At 39.7% G+C, this 15842-nt stretch overlaps 1 protein-coding gene across 1 annotated transcript; it reads right to left on the minus strand.

Annotated features, from left to right (window-relative positions):
* Positions 1 to 1455: 1455 nt before the first annotated feature.
* On the minus strand, positions 1456 to 8060 carry LOC139478889 (uncharacterized). Its single transcript, XM_071261564.1, has 3 exons — positions 7423 to 8060; positions 4400 to 4546; positions 1456 to 3692 (listed from the first exon to the last, which is right to left on the minus strand). Exons 1-3 carry the CDS (start codon positions 7622 to 7624, stop codon positions 3547 to 3549), a joined length of 495 nt encoding a protein of 164 aa, XP_071117665.1. The 5' UTR covers positions 7625 to 8060; the 3' UTR covers positions 1456 to 3546.
* Positions 8061 to 15842: the final 7782 nt, after the last annotated feature.

Genomic DNA, 15842 nt, shown 5'->3' on the forward strand with positions numbered 1-15842 from the left:
ACAAAAGATCGAGATGGCTAAAACAAAAGAACGACTGCCTCTTCAAAATCCAGAGCTAGCGGACGAAATTACTGATATAATTTACAGCCTTATACTCCATATAAAATGAAATGTTGAGACGCTAGACCCCATGGTTGTGCATGCAGCTTGTAGTTGGTTGTGACAGACTGTGTGTATTGGTGATATTAAGGAGTTATACAGTTTTGACGTCTCGTTGAGGGTGGTCTTGGGGGAATAAAAATATAAAGAAATCTACATAAGTCCATTTGTGACGCATAGTGACATCAGCTCGTTCAACTCGCATCTGTCATTTATCACTTTCCTGAACTGTAAACTTTTCTGTCTTATTTTCTAATTTCACTTTTTTGACAGGGACTTCACTTTTCATTTGCGTTTGAGACAATAAAACGTAACTATGATACCCGTCTCAAATACATCAACATCGAATACCCATTTCTTGCTTGTTTAAATTCTTTTTAGCCACCATCACTCATGGTCATCTTACCTCCATGTCAGGATGATGAGATCTGATTGGTTCACGTGATCGTGATAAAATACTATTTATCCCGCCCAGGAAGGAAAGACATATCTGAGCGGGAGAATAAGTTCCTTATACCCCGCCACGAAGAACACAGGCTGCACGCACACGTGCACGCACACGCGCGCACACACACACAAACACACACACACACGCACGCACGCACGCACGCACGCACGCACGCACGCACACACACACACAGAAGTGCGTGAGGGAATGTTGTTTAACGCTGTAACAGCGATGTTCCAGCTATATCACGGCAGTCCCCAAACAACTGATTTGCTCCCATTCGTGACCAACTCGTGTTATTCCGGGACAAGCCGAATAGCGACTCGTGCCCCTCTCGTGGCCATTTTTGCGACCGGGTTCCGTCTTAGCGCAAACGGGCATACCTAAAACAAATGTCAACTCGTTGCGTAATGGTTAACATGTATTTCCCCATAAATTATATATATTTAAGATGCAATTTATAGCACAACAGGACATGCGGAATTATACAGTATGATTGAACACATGTAACTGTGTCTTCTTGCAGGTTACGGAAAGAGGCGAGTGACGAATGATTTGCTCTATGAGCAACGACCTTTGTCGTGGGGTCACGCTGATGCACAATCAGCGAGGTCACACATTGTAACCATCCGATCCGAATTAGTCAGCTCACGTGACAAGCAAGGGGATCCGGGAATATCCTGAGATGCACTGTGCACACCATTTACAAAAATACACATATAAAATACACCAATTAAACATGCGCCCAGTGCGTTGTAACGTAAATATAACGTAATCACAGATATAGGTCTACACCCGAAGCCATGAAATTGAGAAGTCTGCTAGCATAACGCCCAAATAAATATGATATCAAAGATAGGTTTAAAATTCTTTATTTTTCAATGAGCAACACTTCGAACATTCTGATTTTATGATGAACTATTGTACTATTGCCATGAAACATATATGTATATCTTATTTTTCTGTCTGTCTCGCTCTCCTATTCTCACTCAAATAGGCAGTAGTTACATATGCGTATTACAGTGAGTGAGTATGGTTTAACGCCGCAAATATTCCAGCAAAATCACGGCGGGTGACACCAGAAATGGGCTTCAAGCATTGTCCCCATGTCGGGGATCGAACCCGGGTCTTCGAGCGAACGCTTTAAGGTATCTTCCCAAAAAGTAGACCTGCCAAAACGCAGACCCGTTAAAACAACACTCGTTTTGGCTGGCTGCATCAGTAATTAGCACCCTGTACCCTTGATTAAGTAGAATGGTATCACCCATGTAACAAGCTTAAGAAAGAAAGCTGGGTAGATTTCACAATTTTTTATTATTCCGTCCGTCCGTCAGTCCGTCCGTCCGAAAACTTTGTCCGCGCGATTTCTCTTAAACTATTCAGTGGATTCATCTCAAACTTAGTACATATAATCTGTGTTATATGGTGCAGTCAAAAGGAAAAAAAATGTTTTTATTAATTTTCCATTTTTTTTAATGAATTTTTCAAACCCTAACCAGGGTTTCCCCTGATGCAGAATTCTTGCGTATATGACTCTCAATAAAGAAAAAATACGTCCAGAAAGAAATGACTACATCATGACTGACACAATTTCAAAATATCTATGTTGTTGTTTGCCAGCTTGGGAATGAAAATATTACAACTACTCACCTGAACGTAATTTATAAACATTTTTCGAAGACAATATATGCAAACGTCTTAAAATTTACGTCTAGCTTTTAATTAATCGTCTTTTTTAGAAGTAACATAACTTCGCATAACACCACTGCCACGGGCTAATTTGCATAGCCTGTCACATGATCAGACTTTTCTCTCGTTTTAAAACAAACGCTAAAATCAGAAATCGGAAGTTGTAAGTATCGGACGGACACATGTTTTTGCCGAAATTTAGGTAAACATTGAATGAAATTTTAAATAAAATTGATAAAATAGATGACAAACATAAGGTCGGATATACAGAGAACACATTTTTATTTCCAGATAGTGTAACAACAGGATTAACTTGCGTAATTCAAATCGGATTTGTTATGCTATTTCCGATGACAGATCATGACAGCCTGACATGAGACTGAAGAAAAGTCTGTGCATATTATACACGAGAGATTTTTTTCAGGATTTAATAGCCCATAATTAGGGGTGCGTATTATACACGAGTGTTTGTTGTTGCTAATAAACTGTATTCAACCAGAAAACCAGAAACTGTTGATAGATAATACAAGATAACTAGATAAAAGATGTAAATGAGTTAGTGGTATTAAATTATAATCTGACATGAAATGTATTTTAATATCCATCCATGATTAAAAATTATGTCTCACAGTTGAGACTGATGTTATTTATTCATCCTGTATTAGTGTCACTGTAAATTGTTTCATGAGCTGTGAAGTAATTAAAGATTGTGAAAAAATAAAACCAACAAACATGGTTTTTCATTCAAATATCCTTTATTTTTCTGTGGTACAATCAGCTTAGAACATTAATTAGCACTTGTTAACTTAAACTAAAGACATATAATATAGTGATTGAGAACATTTGGTATATTCTTACACAAATCCCACAACTTGTTTAAAGGTAATGTGTGAATAAGATTTGTGATGTACCGGGAGGGAGCAGATTAAAGAAAGGAGGAGTTTTTTTAAGACAACGTTGTTGTTGTCCACTACTGCTCTTTGTCTCAACATATTGATAATCCCTCATAGCAGGGGAGTGGACCAGTCCATTCATTAATTAGGTGTGACCAGCATGGCCCAATTAATTAGTGAGCTAATTTTAACTGCTTTTTGGGAGGTCTGCATTTTGGAGGTCTACGTTATGGGAAGGAACCCGCTTTAACCACTAGGCTACCCGACTGCTCCTGTCTATAAGACAACCGTATTAACAGTTATACTAGTAAAGAACAATCGTTGTCTACAAAGAGTAAATAGTTTTGGCTTCTTTCTCTATCGCGTTTAGTTTGAATGAGAATACAGCCATCCACTTCACCCACTCCCGGCCCTGAGTCATCCCTTTATTTTGTCCACCGTCAGGACAATCCCCCCTATCAGGAGCAACACCGCCCCGACAACTGCGAGAGCAAACGACCAGCCTAGGTTTCTGTGTTCCCACTTGTCAGCATAAAGGATCGCCCCAGCAAGGATGAAAATTGCTGAAAATAGAATGAATTATGCATTAAAACATTTGCTCTGAATATACAACTGAAACTGTATTACATACAAGTTTTCTTGTTTGTTTGTTGTTTTATGCCACAAACAGCAATATTCCAGCTATATGGCAGCGGTCTGTAAATAATCGAGTCTGGACAAGACAATCCAGGGATTGACATCATGAAATCGATCACATACAAGTTTGTTTGTTTGATGTTAAACGCCGTACTCAGCAATATTCCAGCTATATGATGGCGGTCTGTAAAGAATCGAGTCTGGACCAGACAATCCAGTGATTGACATCATAACCATCGATTCACGCAATGGGGATACGATGACGTGCATCAACCAAGTCAGTGAGCCTGACCACCCGATCCCGTTAGTCACCTCTGACGAGAAGCAACGTCGCCTCTTACGGCAAGCATCGGTTCCTGAAGACCCATTCTACCCCGGATCTTCACGGGTCCACATCCAAGTAAGTGAAACAAATACAAAGTTAACTTTACTAGAAACAACACTACTTATTATAACTGTGTTACACTAACTGCAAATCCATGTCGGTCACAGAAATGACTGGAATGAGTATTAATTTTACATATTATGTATATTAGACATTGTATACTCCTGATGTTGTTTGCCTTCATGTAATTTGTCACATACCCAAACACCTAATTTCGACATTTCGCGTAAGTGTAGGATGAAAACCTACCTGAGAAGAAGGCCAGCACCAGTGCACAGATCTGTAACAGCTTCAAGTCGTTCTTCACCAGCACGTAGATGCACAACACGACCACGCAAGCCAGTCCCAGCAGAAACCCAATTATGGACAGGGCTCTCACTGCGTCCCACCAGTCAGCTGAAAAATATATAACTGCAGCTAATGTCGTTTCAAAATATAAGGCTACTTTATATGTATTTACGAGAGCTGGTCCATAAGTTCTAAGCCTAGCAAACAAAACCAGCATTTTTTAAAGTGCTTTTATAATTTTACTTTTCAAGATAATCACCCTGCTTTTCAATACATTTCTCATATCGATAATGAAGCTTTTCAATTCCAGTCAGGAGTGAGTGAATATGGTGTTTCGCCGCTTTCAGCAATATTCCAGCAATATCACGGCGGAGGACACCAGAAATGGGCTTCACACATTGTACCCATGTAGGGAATCGAAACCGGGACTTCGGCGTGATGAGCGAACGCTTTAACCACTAGGCTACCCGACCGCCCCTTCCAGTCAGGAAGAAGTTTTATGAAGCCACCCTGAAGAACCCATTCACGGCCGTTTTGAGGTCATCGTTGTCGTCCACGAACGTGTTCTTTCAGTTTAGAAAACAGGTGGAAATCACCTGGTGTCAGGTGTAGCGAGTATTGAGGGTGAGGAAGCTCTTGTCGCAGAGCAGCCTTTACAAGTCGAGAGGTGTGAGTAGAGGCATTGTCACGAATTAGTAGAACTCCAACAGAGAGCATTCCTGGCCGCTTTTCTTTGATAGAGTCTCTCAGGCGATGAAGCGAATTAGCATAGTAGGCACCGGTCATTAAATTCTTGGGGAGTACTTTTCCATGAAGTAAAAAACTGCTCGGTACTCGTTCTTTTCCATTTCTGTTTCCATTTGGACCACAATCACGTTCAACTGGCTGTCACTAATATACAAACGGCCTCAACATATAAAATACACTTGCAATGAACTACTACTTTGTACTTTGTTATGGCCCATAGTTGAAAGTTAGTCTGGCTTAGAATGTTTTGACCAGCCGCTGTGTGTGTGGGTGTGCGTGCGTGCGTGCGTGCGTGCGTGTGTGCAGCCTGTGTTCTTCGTGGCGGGGTATAAGGGACTTATTCTCACGCTCAGAAATGTGTTTCCCTCCCAGGCGGGATAAATAATATTTGATCAAGATTATGTGAACCAATCAAATCTCAACATCCTTATATTGAGGTAAGATAACCATGTTTGATTGCGGCTAAAATGAATTCAAACAAGCAAGAAATGGGTATTCGATGCTGATGTATTTGAGACGGGTATCATAGTTTTATTGTCTCAAACGCAAATGAAAAGTGAAGTCCCTGTCAAAAGAGTGAAATTAGAAAACAGGACAGGAAAGTTTACAGTTAAGGAAAGTGATAAATGACAGATGCGAGTTGAACGAGCTGATGTCACTATGCGTCACAAATGGACTTATGTAGATTTCTTTATATTTTTATTCCCCCAAGACCACCAACGAGACGTATAACTCCTTAATATCACCAATACACACAGTCTGTCAAGTTGGGTTTTGGATCCCAAGTTTTCAGTGTTTCTTTGACTGTTTTCAGCCGAGTTACGTTGTGATAACGTTTGTAATAGCCATCTCTTGCTTGTTTCATTTTATAGCCACCATCAAACATTAATGTATATTACTTTCTTTTGCAGTTTACTTATAGTAATAAAAAAACCTAAAACAATGTAGCAGGTGTATATATATATAGGTATTTGAGCTTTTTTGTAAATAAACCTATTTCAAGTTTTTGTTTTGTTTTTGTTGAATATAATTTAACAGAGGTTTGTTTTTATCCCATTTATCTATGTCCGGCCCTCTAGTGACCAATCACATCCCAAGCTATCCCTGTGATTGGCCAAATTCAAACTGTACCTTCTTGCTCTGACTAACTCCATATCGTCACTTTCACTATGCGCTGCATTGGGAATATTTGTAGATCACCACTAACGGTTAGTTTATAAGACTTATCTTTCTAAATAGGATTAAATAGTAATCAAAGATAATGCATTATAAATAAGCATCTAAGAAGTACTTGTCATATTTACATTAAATTATATATTTTTATTAAGTTGATGTTTTGAATGAATGCGTTTTAGAGGCTGAACTTTAACCTAAGCAATAGTGTATTTTAATATTATCTTGTATACATGCTAAGTTATATCTACAATTATGGCAGTGCACAAGCTATTCATTTTGTTATTTATTTCATTGTATTAAGTCACTCAAAGTATTTACATATCATGTACATATAATGCGTAAGTAATTATTCCTGCTGTTTCTTCTGCAGGACATACCATAGACGGTGACATTTGAAGGGTATTACGTTTCACACCCTTGTGCCACACATAGGGTATGCATATACACATGTAGGTGAAACCATTTTACTTAATATGTATTGTAAGACATTTCTATCATATCATCTGATAATACTTAGTTGTAAGTAGGGGCGGTCGGGTAGCCTAGTGGTTAAAGCATTCGCTCGTCACGCCGAAGACCCGGGTTCGATTCCCGACATTGGTACAATGTGTGAAGCTCATTCCTGGTGTCCCCCGCCGTGATATTGCTGGAATATTGCTAAAAGCGGCGTAAAACCATACTCAGTCACTCACTCGCTAGTTGTGAGTAATAACAGAAATGATTACATGATATATATTATGTTATATTATGCATATACTATATTATCTGTTGTTTCTTATAACATGGTGTCTATCGTGATTATTCGCAAATAAACATAAGCCTCACACCATGTAGCCGTCTTGGTGTCATCTGTATAAAATAATGGATAAGGCCATGGAAAACCCGGTTACAACAAATACGATAATCAGAGAAATATTAGAAATGAAAGTTGAAATAACACTGGTTTGAAGCAGAGGAATACAAATGTGTATGAAACAGTACACGCCGTGCTCTAACTCAAGCATTGTCCAAAGCGGCGTTAAGCCAAATTCACTCTCTCACTCACTAAAAATGCAACTTACGGATGACGCCAGGTATTTGATGACACTCCGATGAACTGGATGAATAAGCACATATCTGGAACAATCCATACGCAATTTTTACTGAATTTATAGTGAATGTCGTCCAACCCGGTGATGGGAAGCCAATGAGGTCAAAAATCAGGCCAGCCACACAAAGTCCAAGTCCGATCTTGGACAAGAGAGATGCTTGAGAGAACCCCATCTCATGTGCTGAAGAACCCTGAAAACCGGGGGAGATCGCTTATGTACTTGGCCTCGTATGTCGTGGACTGTATTCCCCTTTGGTTTCCAAGCCCCACCTTCAATAACAATGTTCTGAATGGCTGACAAACAGATGCACCTCCAAATATGGTCAAGCACATAAAACAGTTCTCGGAAGGTTGGGGGCTCCTGAGGATTCACACGTACCTGTCTGGAAATCTGACTTAGGTCTTCGGTGTGGTGAGCCCCTGAGTTAAACACTTGCCTATCAAACGTACCTTACCCCCTTCCCAACGTCCTCCAACTTTAACTCCCCATCGAGTCTCCACCCGTGTCTATTCTAAAGGCTAACAATGAATCTTAGTCATGGAATATTCCGGGAAAGCCAACGTTGGCCTTCCAGCTACAGTAGTGGTAGTTTCAAGTAAATCAATGAAGCCAGTTCTAGGAAATATGCTTTTGCCTTTGTAACTTACCGACTCCAGTTAATTGTATACACTCCGATGAACTGGGTGAATAAGCACATATCTGGAACAATCCATATGCAGTCGTTACTGAATTAATAGTGTATGTCGTCCAACTCGGTGATGGGAAGCCAATGAGGTCAAAAATCAGGCCAGCCACACAAAGTCCAAGTCCGATCTTGGACAAGAGAGATGCTTGAGAGAACCCCATCTCATGTGCTGAAGAACCCTGAAAACCGGGGGAGATCGCTTATGTACTTGTCCTCGTATGTCGTGGACTGTATTCCCCTTTGGTTTCCAAGCCCCACCTTCAATAACAATGTTCTGAATGGCTGACAAACAGATGCACCTCCAAATATGGTCAAGCACATAAAACAGTTCTCGGAAGGTTGGGGGCCCCTGAGGAATCACACGTACTGTCTGGAAATCTGACTTAGGTCTCGACGTCCTTCAACTTTAACTACCCACCGAGTCTCCACCCGTATCTATTCTAAAGGCTAACAATGAATCTTATTCATGGAATATTCCGTGTAAGCCAACGCTGTCCTTCCAGTTACAGTAGGAATTCTAGGAATTATGCTTTTGCCCTATTGATTTGTTTTGTAAATAACACCTGGCCCGCCATCTGTCATCCTTAACCTTATTCAGCATGGGTACAGACCACTGACCCATACAGAGCTGCAGTGCAGACAACATGCATTATTTGAGTCTCATTGATACTATTGTTTAATACAGTAAACTACGGTTATAACGAACACAAAGGGACTACGAATTTTCGTTCGTTATAACCATAATTCGTTATAAGCATATATACAGTATAGCTACAGCAAATAGTCAGGACTAAAAAGTTAGTTCGTTATATTCGTTAGTTCGTTATAAGCGTGTTCGTTATAACCGTAGTTCACTGTAATTGTACTGCATGAAAACAAACATGGCCAAATGTCTAACAATTTTAATGTCATCAACAGACATTAGTATATTATATTTATGTAATATGGGATGTACTTTTAAAAATATATTTCTTGTGAAGATACATTTGACCCAGATCTACATAAGCCTCACGACAAGCAGCCCATGGTACTCTTCCTACATATCATTAGTTACGTGCTTTAAAAACTCTTTCTTTTTCTTGTTTTTTCTAATGAACTTATGAACTCTAATATGCTTTAGATAAGGCTGCACATAAAAGGAATGGTAAATAGGAAAGTGTTTAGAACCACCTGTTAATGGGGCATGCCAGTCTTGGCATATGTACGTTTTAATCGTTCATGATAAAACTATCATAGTTATGCTTTTAGATCTAGACGGAAGGTAACATTATATATGTCTTTATACATGCTCAGACCAGTGAGCTATTATAGTACTGTCTTGCTGGCGGAAAGAAGCGGTAACTTGACAAAGAGATTGAAATGTATAATGTTTATTTATGAGTGTACAGCATGGTTCATGTTTTTGTGTCTGCGCTAAACATATGTGAACATTGGATTGTAACTGAAACACTTCATCTCTCTATAGCGAACATGATGGTCAAGCAGGTATTAGTGATTATCAGTATATTAAGAATGACGCATGTGTGTACGTCATCAGTGTTATTGGTCTAATAACAATTATCCGCTTATAAGTAAAAGGTATCAGTGACAAAATATCCGTGTTGCTTGTATTGTAATTCAGTGATATTGTTTATTCAGCCTAACCATGGAATGAGTGAACTAACAGAGGGGAGGTCATTTATTGTGACTAAATTATTCAATAATCTTTCCAATTTAAACTTTCTTTACCATTGATAGACGCATTGTATTTTAATTATTATTAACATGAATGGGCTAGATGATATTTTAGTAAGTGTACATGTATTGCTCTTTATGTTCAAGATGAATCAATACATCAGATGTTTTATGTGTAACAAGTGCAAAAGTGAGCGTGGCTCACTAATACCCCCGACCCGCCTAGTGTGTCAGTAGTTACAAATTAAATAGCTGTGATAGGGTTAGCCTTACATTTTTTCTTTTTACTGCTCCCCTCCATATGACACAGATTATATGTACTAAGTTTGAGATGAATCCACTGAATAGTTTAAGAGAAATCGCGCGGACAAAGTTTTCAGACGGACGTTAGGGTTTGAATAATTCATTAAATAATGAAAAATTAATAAAAACATTTTTTTCTTTTGACTGCACCCCTCCATATGACAGATTATATGTACTAAGTTTGAGATGAATCCACTAAATAGTTTAAGAGAAATCGCGCGGACAAAGTTTTCGGACGGACGGACGGAATCTTGGTATAACTATATACCCCCGACATTTTGTCGGGTGTATAATTAGAAACGGTCTCGACTCGGGAACATTGCTGTATTTTGAATCGTAAATCAGGTCAATATCAAAACAACGCTTTAATATTTCTGCTACCTTGAGATGGCGGACCAAATCCAGCAGTTGATGTTTGCTCAAATTACATGACAACAGTGGGACCAACCGAGAGGGCTTGTCACAGCATGAATGGAAGACATATTTTAAAGGTGTGAATTACATAAGAACATGGCTCCATGATGACAGGCTCCGTTATCATGCATGATAGCGGAACTTCAAATTAAGACAAAAGATATTATTGGATGAAATGGTCGCGGATGTGGAGGTACTGGTGGACTGCAGCAATGAGCTTAACCCCTGTTAAGCAACCCCAAATGCAGCTACCGCTGCCCTGCAACCACCGTCGCCAAGCAACCCATGTTGCTTACCAATGTAGCGCCCGCTGCCCTGCAACTACCGTTGCCAAGCAACCCATGTTGCTATGCAGCTAGTGCTGCCAGGCAAGTACCATTGCCAAACCATGAGCGAGGGCAACTATTGTTGCCAAGCTGACCATCCGTTGTAAAGCGGACACTAAGCCATCTGCTGTAAAGCAGAATGGATAAATTGGTTCCTGCTGTAAAGCGGGCAACCCTATCCTAAATAATTCATAATTTGGGATGTATTCCAAGACGCCAAATGTAACTTGTAATGCAGTCCACCAGCACCCCGCCCATCCGCAACATTTTATTCATGACAACATCATTATATACAAACATTATCCTCCAGTACCACCAACTGACAACTGCAAAGCTTGAATAACTTGGAATTAAGGATAACAGGGTGGGTGGGTTGGTGCAACAAACTATAGATGAATCCGCGAATATAACTAGGTGGAGAGCAAGTGCTGCGTAAGCTGATGCCAAGCTACAAGATGACATAGAAAATATAAACAAACGCTCCTTTACCGGACGTGCCAAGAGCGGATCTAGGCCAGAGACGATGGCACCATGCAAAACAGCACGTAGCCGCACGGAATGAAGGTATTTCGCTGTAATAATATTATCAACTGTGCCAAGCCTAACATAAAGGCATTTAGTTCTAATCACTAAATGCTATTATATTGTAGGAATTGATTTCGTGGGCGAATTCTTTGAATTGCTGTGCGGGATAAACGTGTTGTCGCCCAGATACGATCAAAATGTAGTTTGTCACAACAAAGAATCACCTCTCAAACGAGTCTTTACTCGTTTTTACTGGGGTGTCTTGTCCAGGTAGCGTTTGTTTTTCGGGAGTATTGCTGGCTGTATAGTTTGACAACGAAAAAACACTCACCTTTTTATGTAAATTGTGTGAGTGGCGGATGCTACCGGTAGGGCAGGACATGCATAGAGGATATTTCATGTGTCGAGTGAAATATCATGTTCCCCATGTTTCTCTCAGCGAGTGACAGGGGGAAAGGAGATATTTTTACTATCGAACTGTAAAACATCATGTTCACTATCACTCAAGATCACTCTGGCTTTTGTCAAAAAATATTTGTTTGTAATTGACTTCTAAACTATGACAATCAAATACCAGATTCAATTCAGAAATTAACTCCAATTCTTCTTTGTAGTATTTCATTTGAAGCTTTGGAGGATATGTTTATTGGACAGTGTAGAGTATATTGCTGACAGGTAGAGAGAGGCTTGTTTGTCTCATTTGGAGTATTACAATCTGTTATATTTTAAAGTAATTAGTTTTTGAATAACTGGTCTTTAACATGTGAAACCTAAGGGTACAATTGTTGCACATGTGTGACTCCTGGGGGCTGGTAAGGAAAACTTGAATAATAATACCCTGATATGTGAGGATGGATCACCACCATGTGCTTCATTATAATGATGTACATATTCCTGGTATATGTATGTATTACATACATACTTTGTGTTTGTGATTGCGTAAAGTGTTCAACTGTGTTGTGATTTGAGAATGGTATTCCTTGGTATGGGACAAACATCGAAGTACTTCTATGTCTCAATTGACTGTTGAGATCACCGGTTTGTATTAATGAAACTCCATGTCATTGATGTCCGATGTATGTATATCTTACAGCTGCCAGTGATTGGACAAAAATAAACAATTTCAATATGATTTTGTATGTTTTCAGCAGTATTTTGTGTGAGTGAGTATGAGTTGGAGTGCCTACACAGCAGGCCTACATAGCAGGCCTATCATGGGGTGAGGGGACACTGAACATGGTCTTCACACATTGTACCTATAGGTGTAATCAGGGACACTGGGGTAGGTTTTGAATATCGGTTGACCAAAGTTGCCCATGATTTAGACAGATTTAGAAATGCTTGAGTTAGGAGATAAACATTATGTTTTCAACTTTACGGGTTTATTGTAAGCTCAATAATAAAACTTCCAGGACCGCCTCCGTGGTCTGGTGGTAGAGCGTCCGCACGGAGATCCCAGGATGTGTCCTACCAAAAGATGTTAAAAGATGGTACTTGTTGTTACCCTGTTTGGCGCAAAATTCAAAGACAGTACAATTTCAATGGCAATATAAAATACAATGGCATTGGTAATAGCATTAAAGTCAGAGATAATAATATCCACCTTGCAGCAACAGTGGTCAAGCTTACAAAATAGAACTAGGTAGGATATCCAGTTTGTTACTTAAACCATATCGAAAATGAATATCACTTTTTGTTAATTTGTCCACCTTATAGCCATTTTAGGCAAAGTTAAAAAATCTGAATGGTACATCTTTCCAAATATTCTGAAGTTTAATACACTAATGCCGAGCACCAGCAGCAGGGTATCATGAATACACAATGCCTTTTAGAAAGTGGTCAAATGTAACAACTTCTATATTTGGGATACCACTTTCTTGGAAAAGTACAAATTCTTGTACTTTTATGTATTGAGTCCCATCCGGGATTCGAACTCACACTCTCAGAGTGAGGCACCTAATTGCCAGCACAGAAAGTCAGCGATCTAACTAACTCAGCCATCGAGGCTTCCACGAAATGGAAGTCCGACAGCTGGTAGTCTAGATCACGTACATTGTGTACCCCTCTGACAAGTGTAAATTGGCATGACTCGATTGACATGTTACATAACCTTGACAGGTCGTCTCATGGTGTTAAGTTGCCCTGTAATTTTTTTTATCGTTACCATTGTTTTAATGTTCCCGGTTATGCATTGTAACTTGCATCAAGTGTACATCAATTATATATTTCATTTTTCTGCCATATCGCTTTTTAGCATCAACCTAGTGCTTGAAATCACATTGGCCGCCTGTGGTTCTGAGATCGCCAGACGTGAAGTTTGAACATGTTCCCCTGCAATCCAGCCGCTTTGTTTTCTCACCCCAAAGGAGATCTTCTTCATCGGAAGTAACCCCAACAAATAAGGGGTGGTGGGTTCGGCTAGTGGTTAAAGCGTTCGCTCGCCACGTCGAAGGCCCGGGTTCCATTCCCCAATGGGTACAATGTGTGAGGCCCATTTCCGGTGTCCCACGCAGTGATACTGCTGGAACATTGCTAAAAGCGGCGTAAAACCATACTCAATCAATCAAACCAACAAATGATGTCAAGGAACAAAGTCTGCAGATTTAGACCCAGTTCTCAGATTCAAGTCACGTGGGGAATACCCTGGACAGAGAGACTAACCATTGGCGTAACCCTGGCCTAAACAAATTGATAGTAAACACTTGGTTTATGCACTGCTCCAACAACAGGGCGTTGATTGATTAATGTCATATTGGCGGAACTAATATCCATATTCCATCGATTTCTTCTCATTATCTATTTCTTGCATACAACGGCATGTTGGGTTATATGATTCTGGGGACGTTTAGTTATGAAGCCGGATCGTGGAGCAACAGTTATAGCGTTTGACTACAGAGGTAACGAACCTGTCAGGATATTCTGGTATTTCTTTCCCCAGGTATAGCAGGACTTGTTAACCCTTTCGCGAACACTTGGTGTCCTTTACGCCCAATGGAATATTATTCGGCAGAAAAATCGAGACTGATTATTCTCTTGCCTTGAGTTTTTACATGTATTGATTTACTTTCAAAACGTAATGATCGGTTATCAAAGCCCGTCGAACTGTCCATATCGTCCCACCGGGCCAGGATACTAGGATACATTTAATATTCTGATCAACAAAAGAGCAAAATTCACACAATATGCAGTTCTGTCTTGTACTGAACACACACACACACGCACACACGCACGCACGCACACACGCACACACACTCCACTATTCAAGATTTACACTATTCAAATGTTCAAAATTAGTCATGTCTGTTCACCAGATGGGAATTCACTAGCTTCTATAGGTGTTGACTACCCCTTTCCTTGAAGACGATTGTCAGACAGTTCTCCTTTTCCACGATAACATTCGGTGACACTAAACGGTGAAAAAATTGTGTGTAGAACTATACTATTGCACAATGCTATACAACGTACTTACAACGGTAAACGGATTTTGTTATGCTAATGATAGTTCAAGGTCCCTGGTTTAATGCCGCAAGGGAGTGACGGCAAAAGCTGCCTTTAATGAACATTAACCTTATTTCAACACAAACACAGCAAAAAAAGTGTAGGTTTCCGTCTTCCGGAAACCTTCCGGATACCTTCCCATTTTGGATCCGGCCCGGATACCTTCCGGAAACCTTCCCAAAAAAATGTCAAAATTTGGGGGGTGCATTTTGTTCACTTAAGTGTGAAACACATAAAAAAATTAACTTGAAAATACCAAGCAATTTGAAGGTTGTTGAAGGCATCTGGAAGGTTTCCGGAAGGTTTCCGGAAGGTTTCCGGAAGGTATCCGGATGCAAATTTTCTTCATGACTTGCTTCTGGTAAATAATGTTAGCCTGTGCATTACAGGTACCTGTTGTAATATTTTGTGTTATTTTAATGGTAAATATCCTCCTAAAACATTTTTGGAGAAGAAAATTGTTCAATTTCATATTTTGTCCTTTTCGGATGTTAATGGTACTTAATGAACAAACATCAGTTCTTGTATAATGATATCCTTAAATTTCACGTCCAGACTTCCAGTTTGTACTGAGAAAAAGAAAAAGTTACAGGTACCTGTTGTAATATTCTGTGTTATTTTAATGGTAAATATCCTCCTCAAACTGAGATATGTGGGCATGCATTGTTCACAAGTTGTTTTGCGACATGGGTCCAATGTGTGAAGCTTATTGCTGGTGTCCGCCACCATGATATTGTTGCAATATTGCTAAAAGTGGCAAAACAGCATTCTCACTCAGAAAAAAATGGAAAGTCATTGGCTATGTGCTTTGGCATTTGGCCCTGGTGAGATTAACAGATTAGTTTGGAACGGTATCAGTACTTGTTATATCGGGACAGTGTAGTTTCATGGGAATATAAAACAGAATACAATTGTCCCAAATTGGTGCATAAGACTAATGGCATCCATAGAAAACACCTAAATAA

Source organism: Haliotis cracherodii, unplaced genomic scaffold (assembly GCF_022045235.1).
Source record: "Haliotis cracherodii isolate W230 unplaced genomic scaffold, xgHalCrac1.p SCAF_4, whole genome shotgun sequence".
In the NCBI taxonomy this organism is placed as follows: domain Eukaryota; kingdom Metazoa; phylum Mollusca; class Gastropoda; order Lepetellida; family Haliotidae; genus Haliotis; species Haliotis cracherodii.

Excerpts from the sequence above, each read along its gene's own strand:
- LOC139478889 (XM_071261564.1), bottom strand. The coding sequence starts at position 7,624 with ATGGGGTTCTCTCAAGCATCTCTCTTGTCCAAGATCGGACTTGGACTT. Across the intron at positions 4,547-7,422 it reads TCAAATACCTGGCGTCATCC|CTGACTGGTGGGACGCAGTG; the intron begins GTAAGTTGCATT and ends TATATTTTTCAG. Across the intron at positions 3,693-4,399 it reads GGTGCTGGCCTTCTTCTCAG|CAATTTTCATCCTTGCTGGG; the intron begins GTAGGTTTTCAT and ends TTCTATTTTCAG.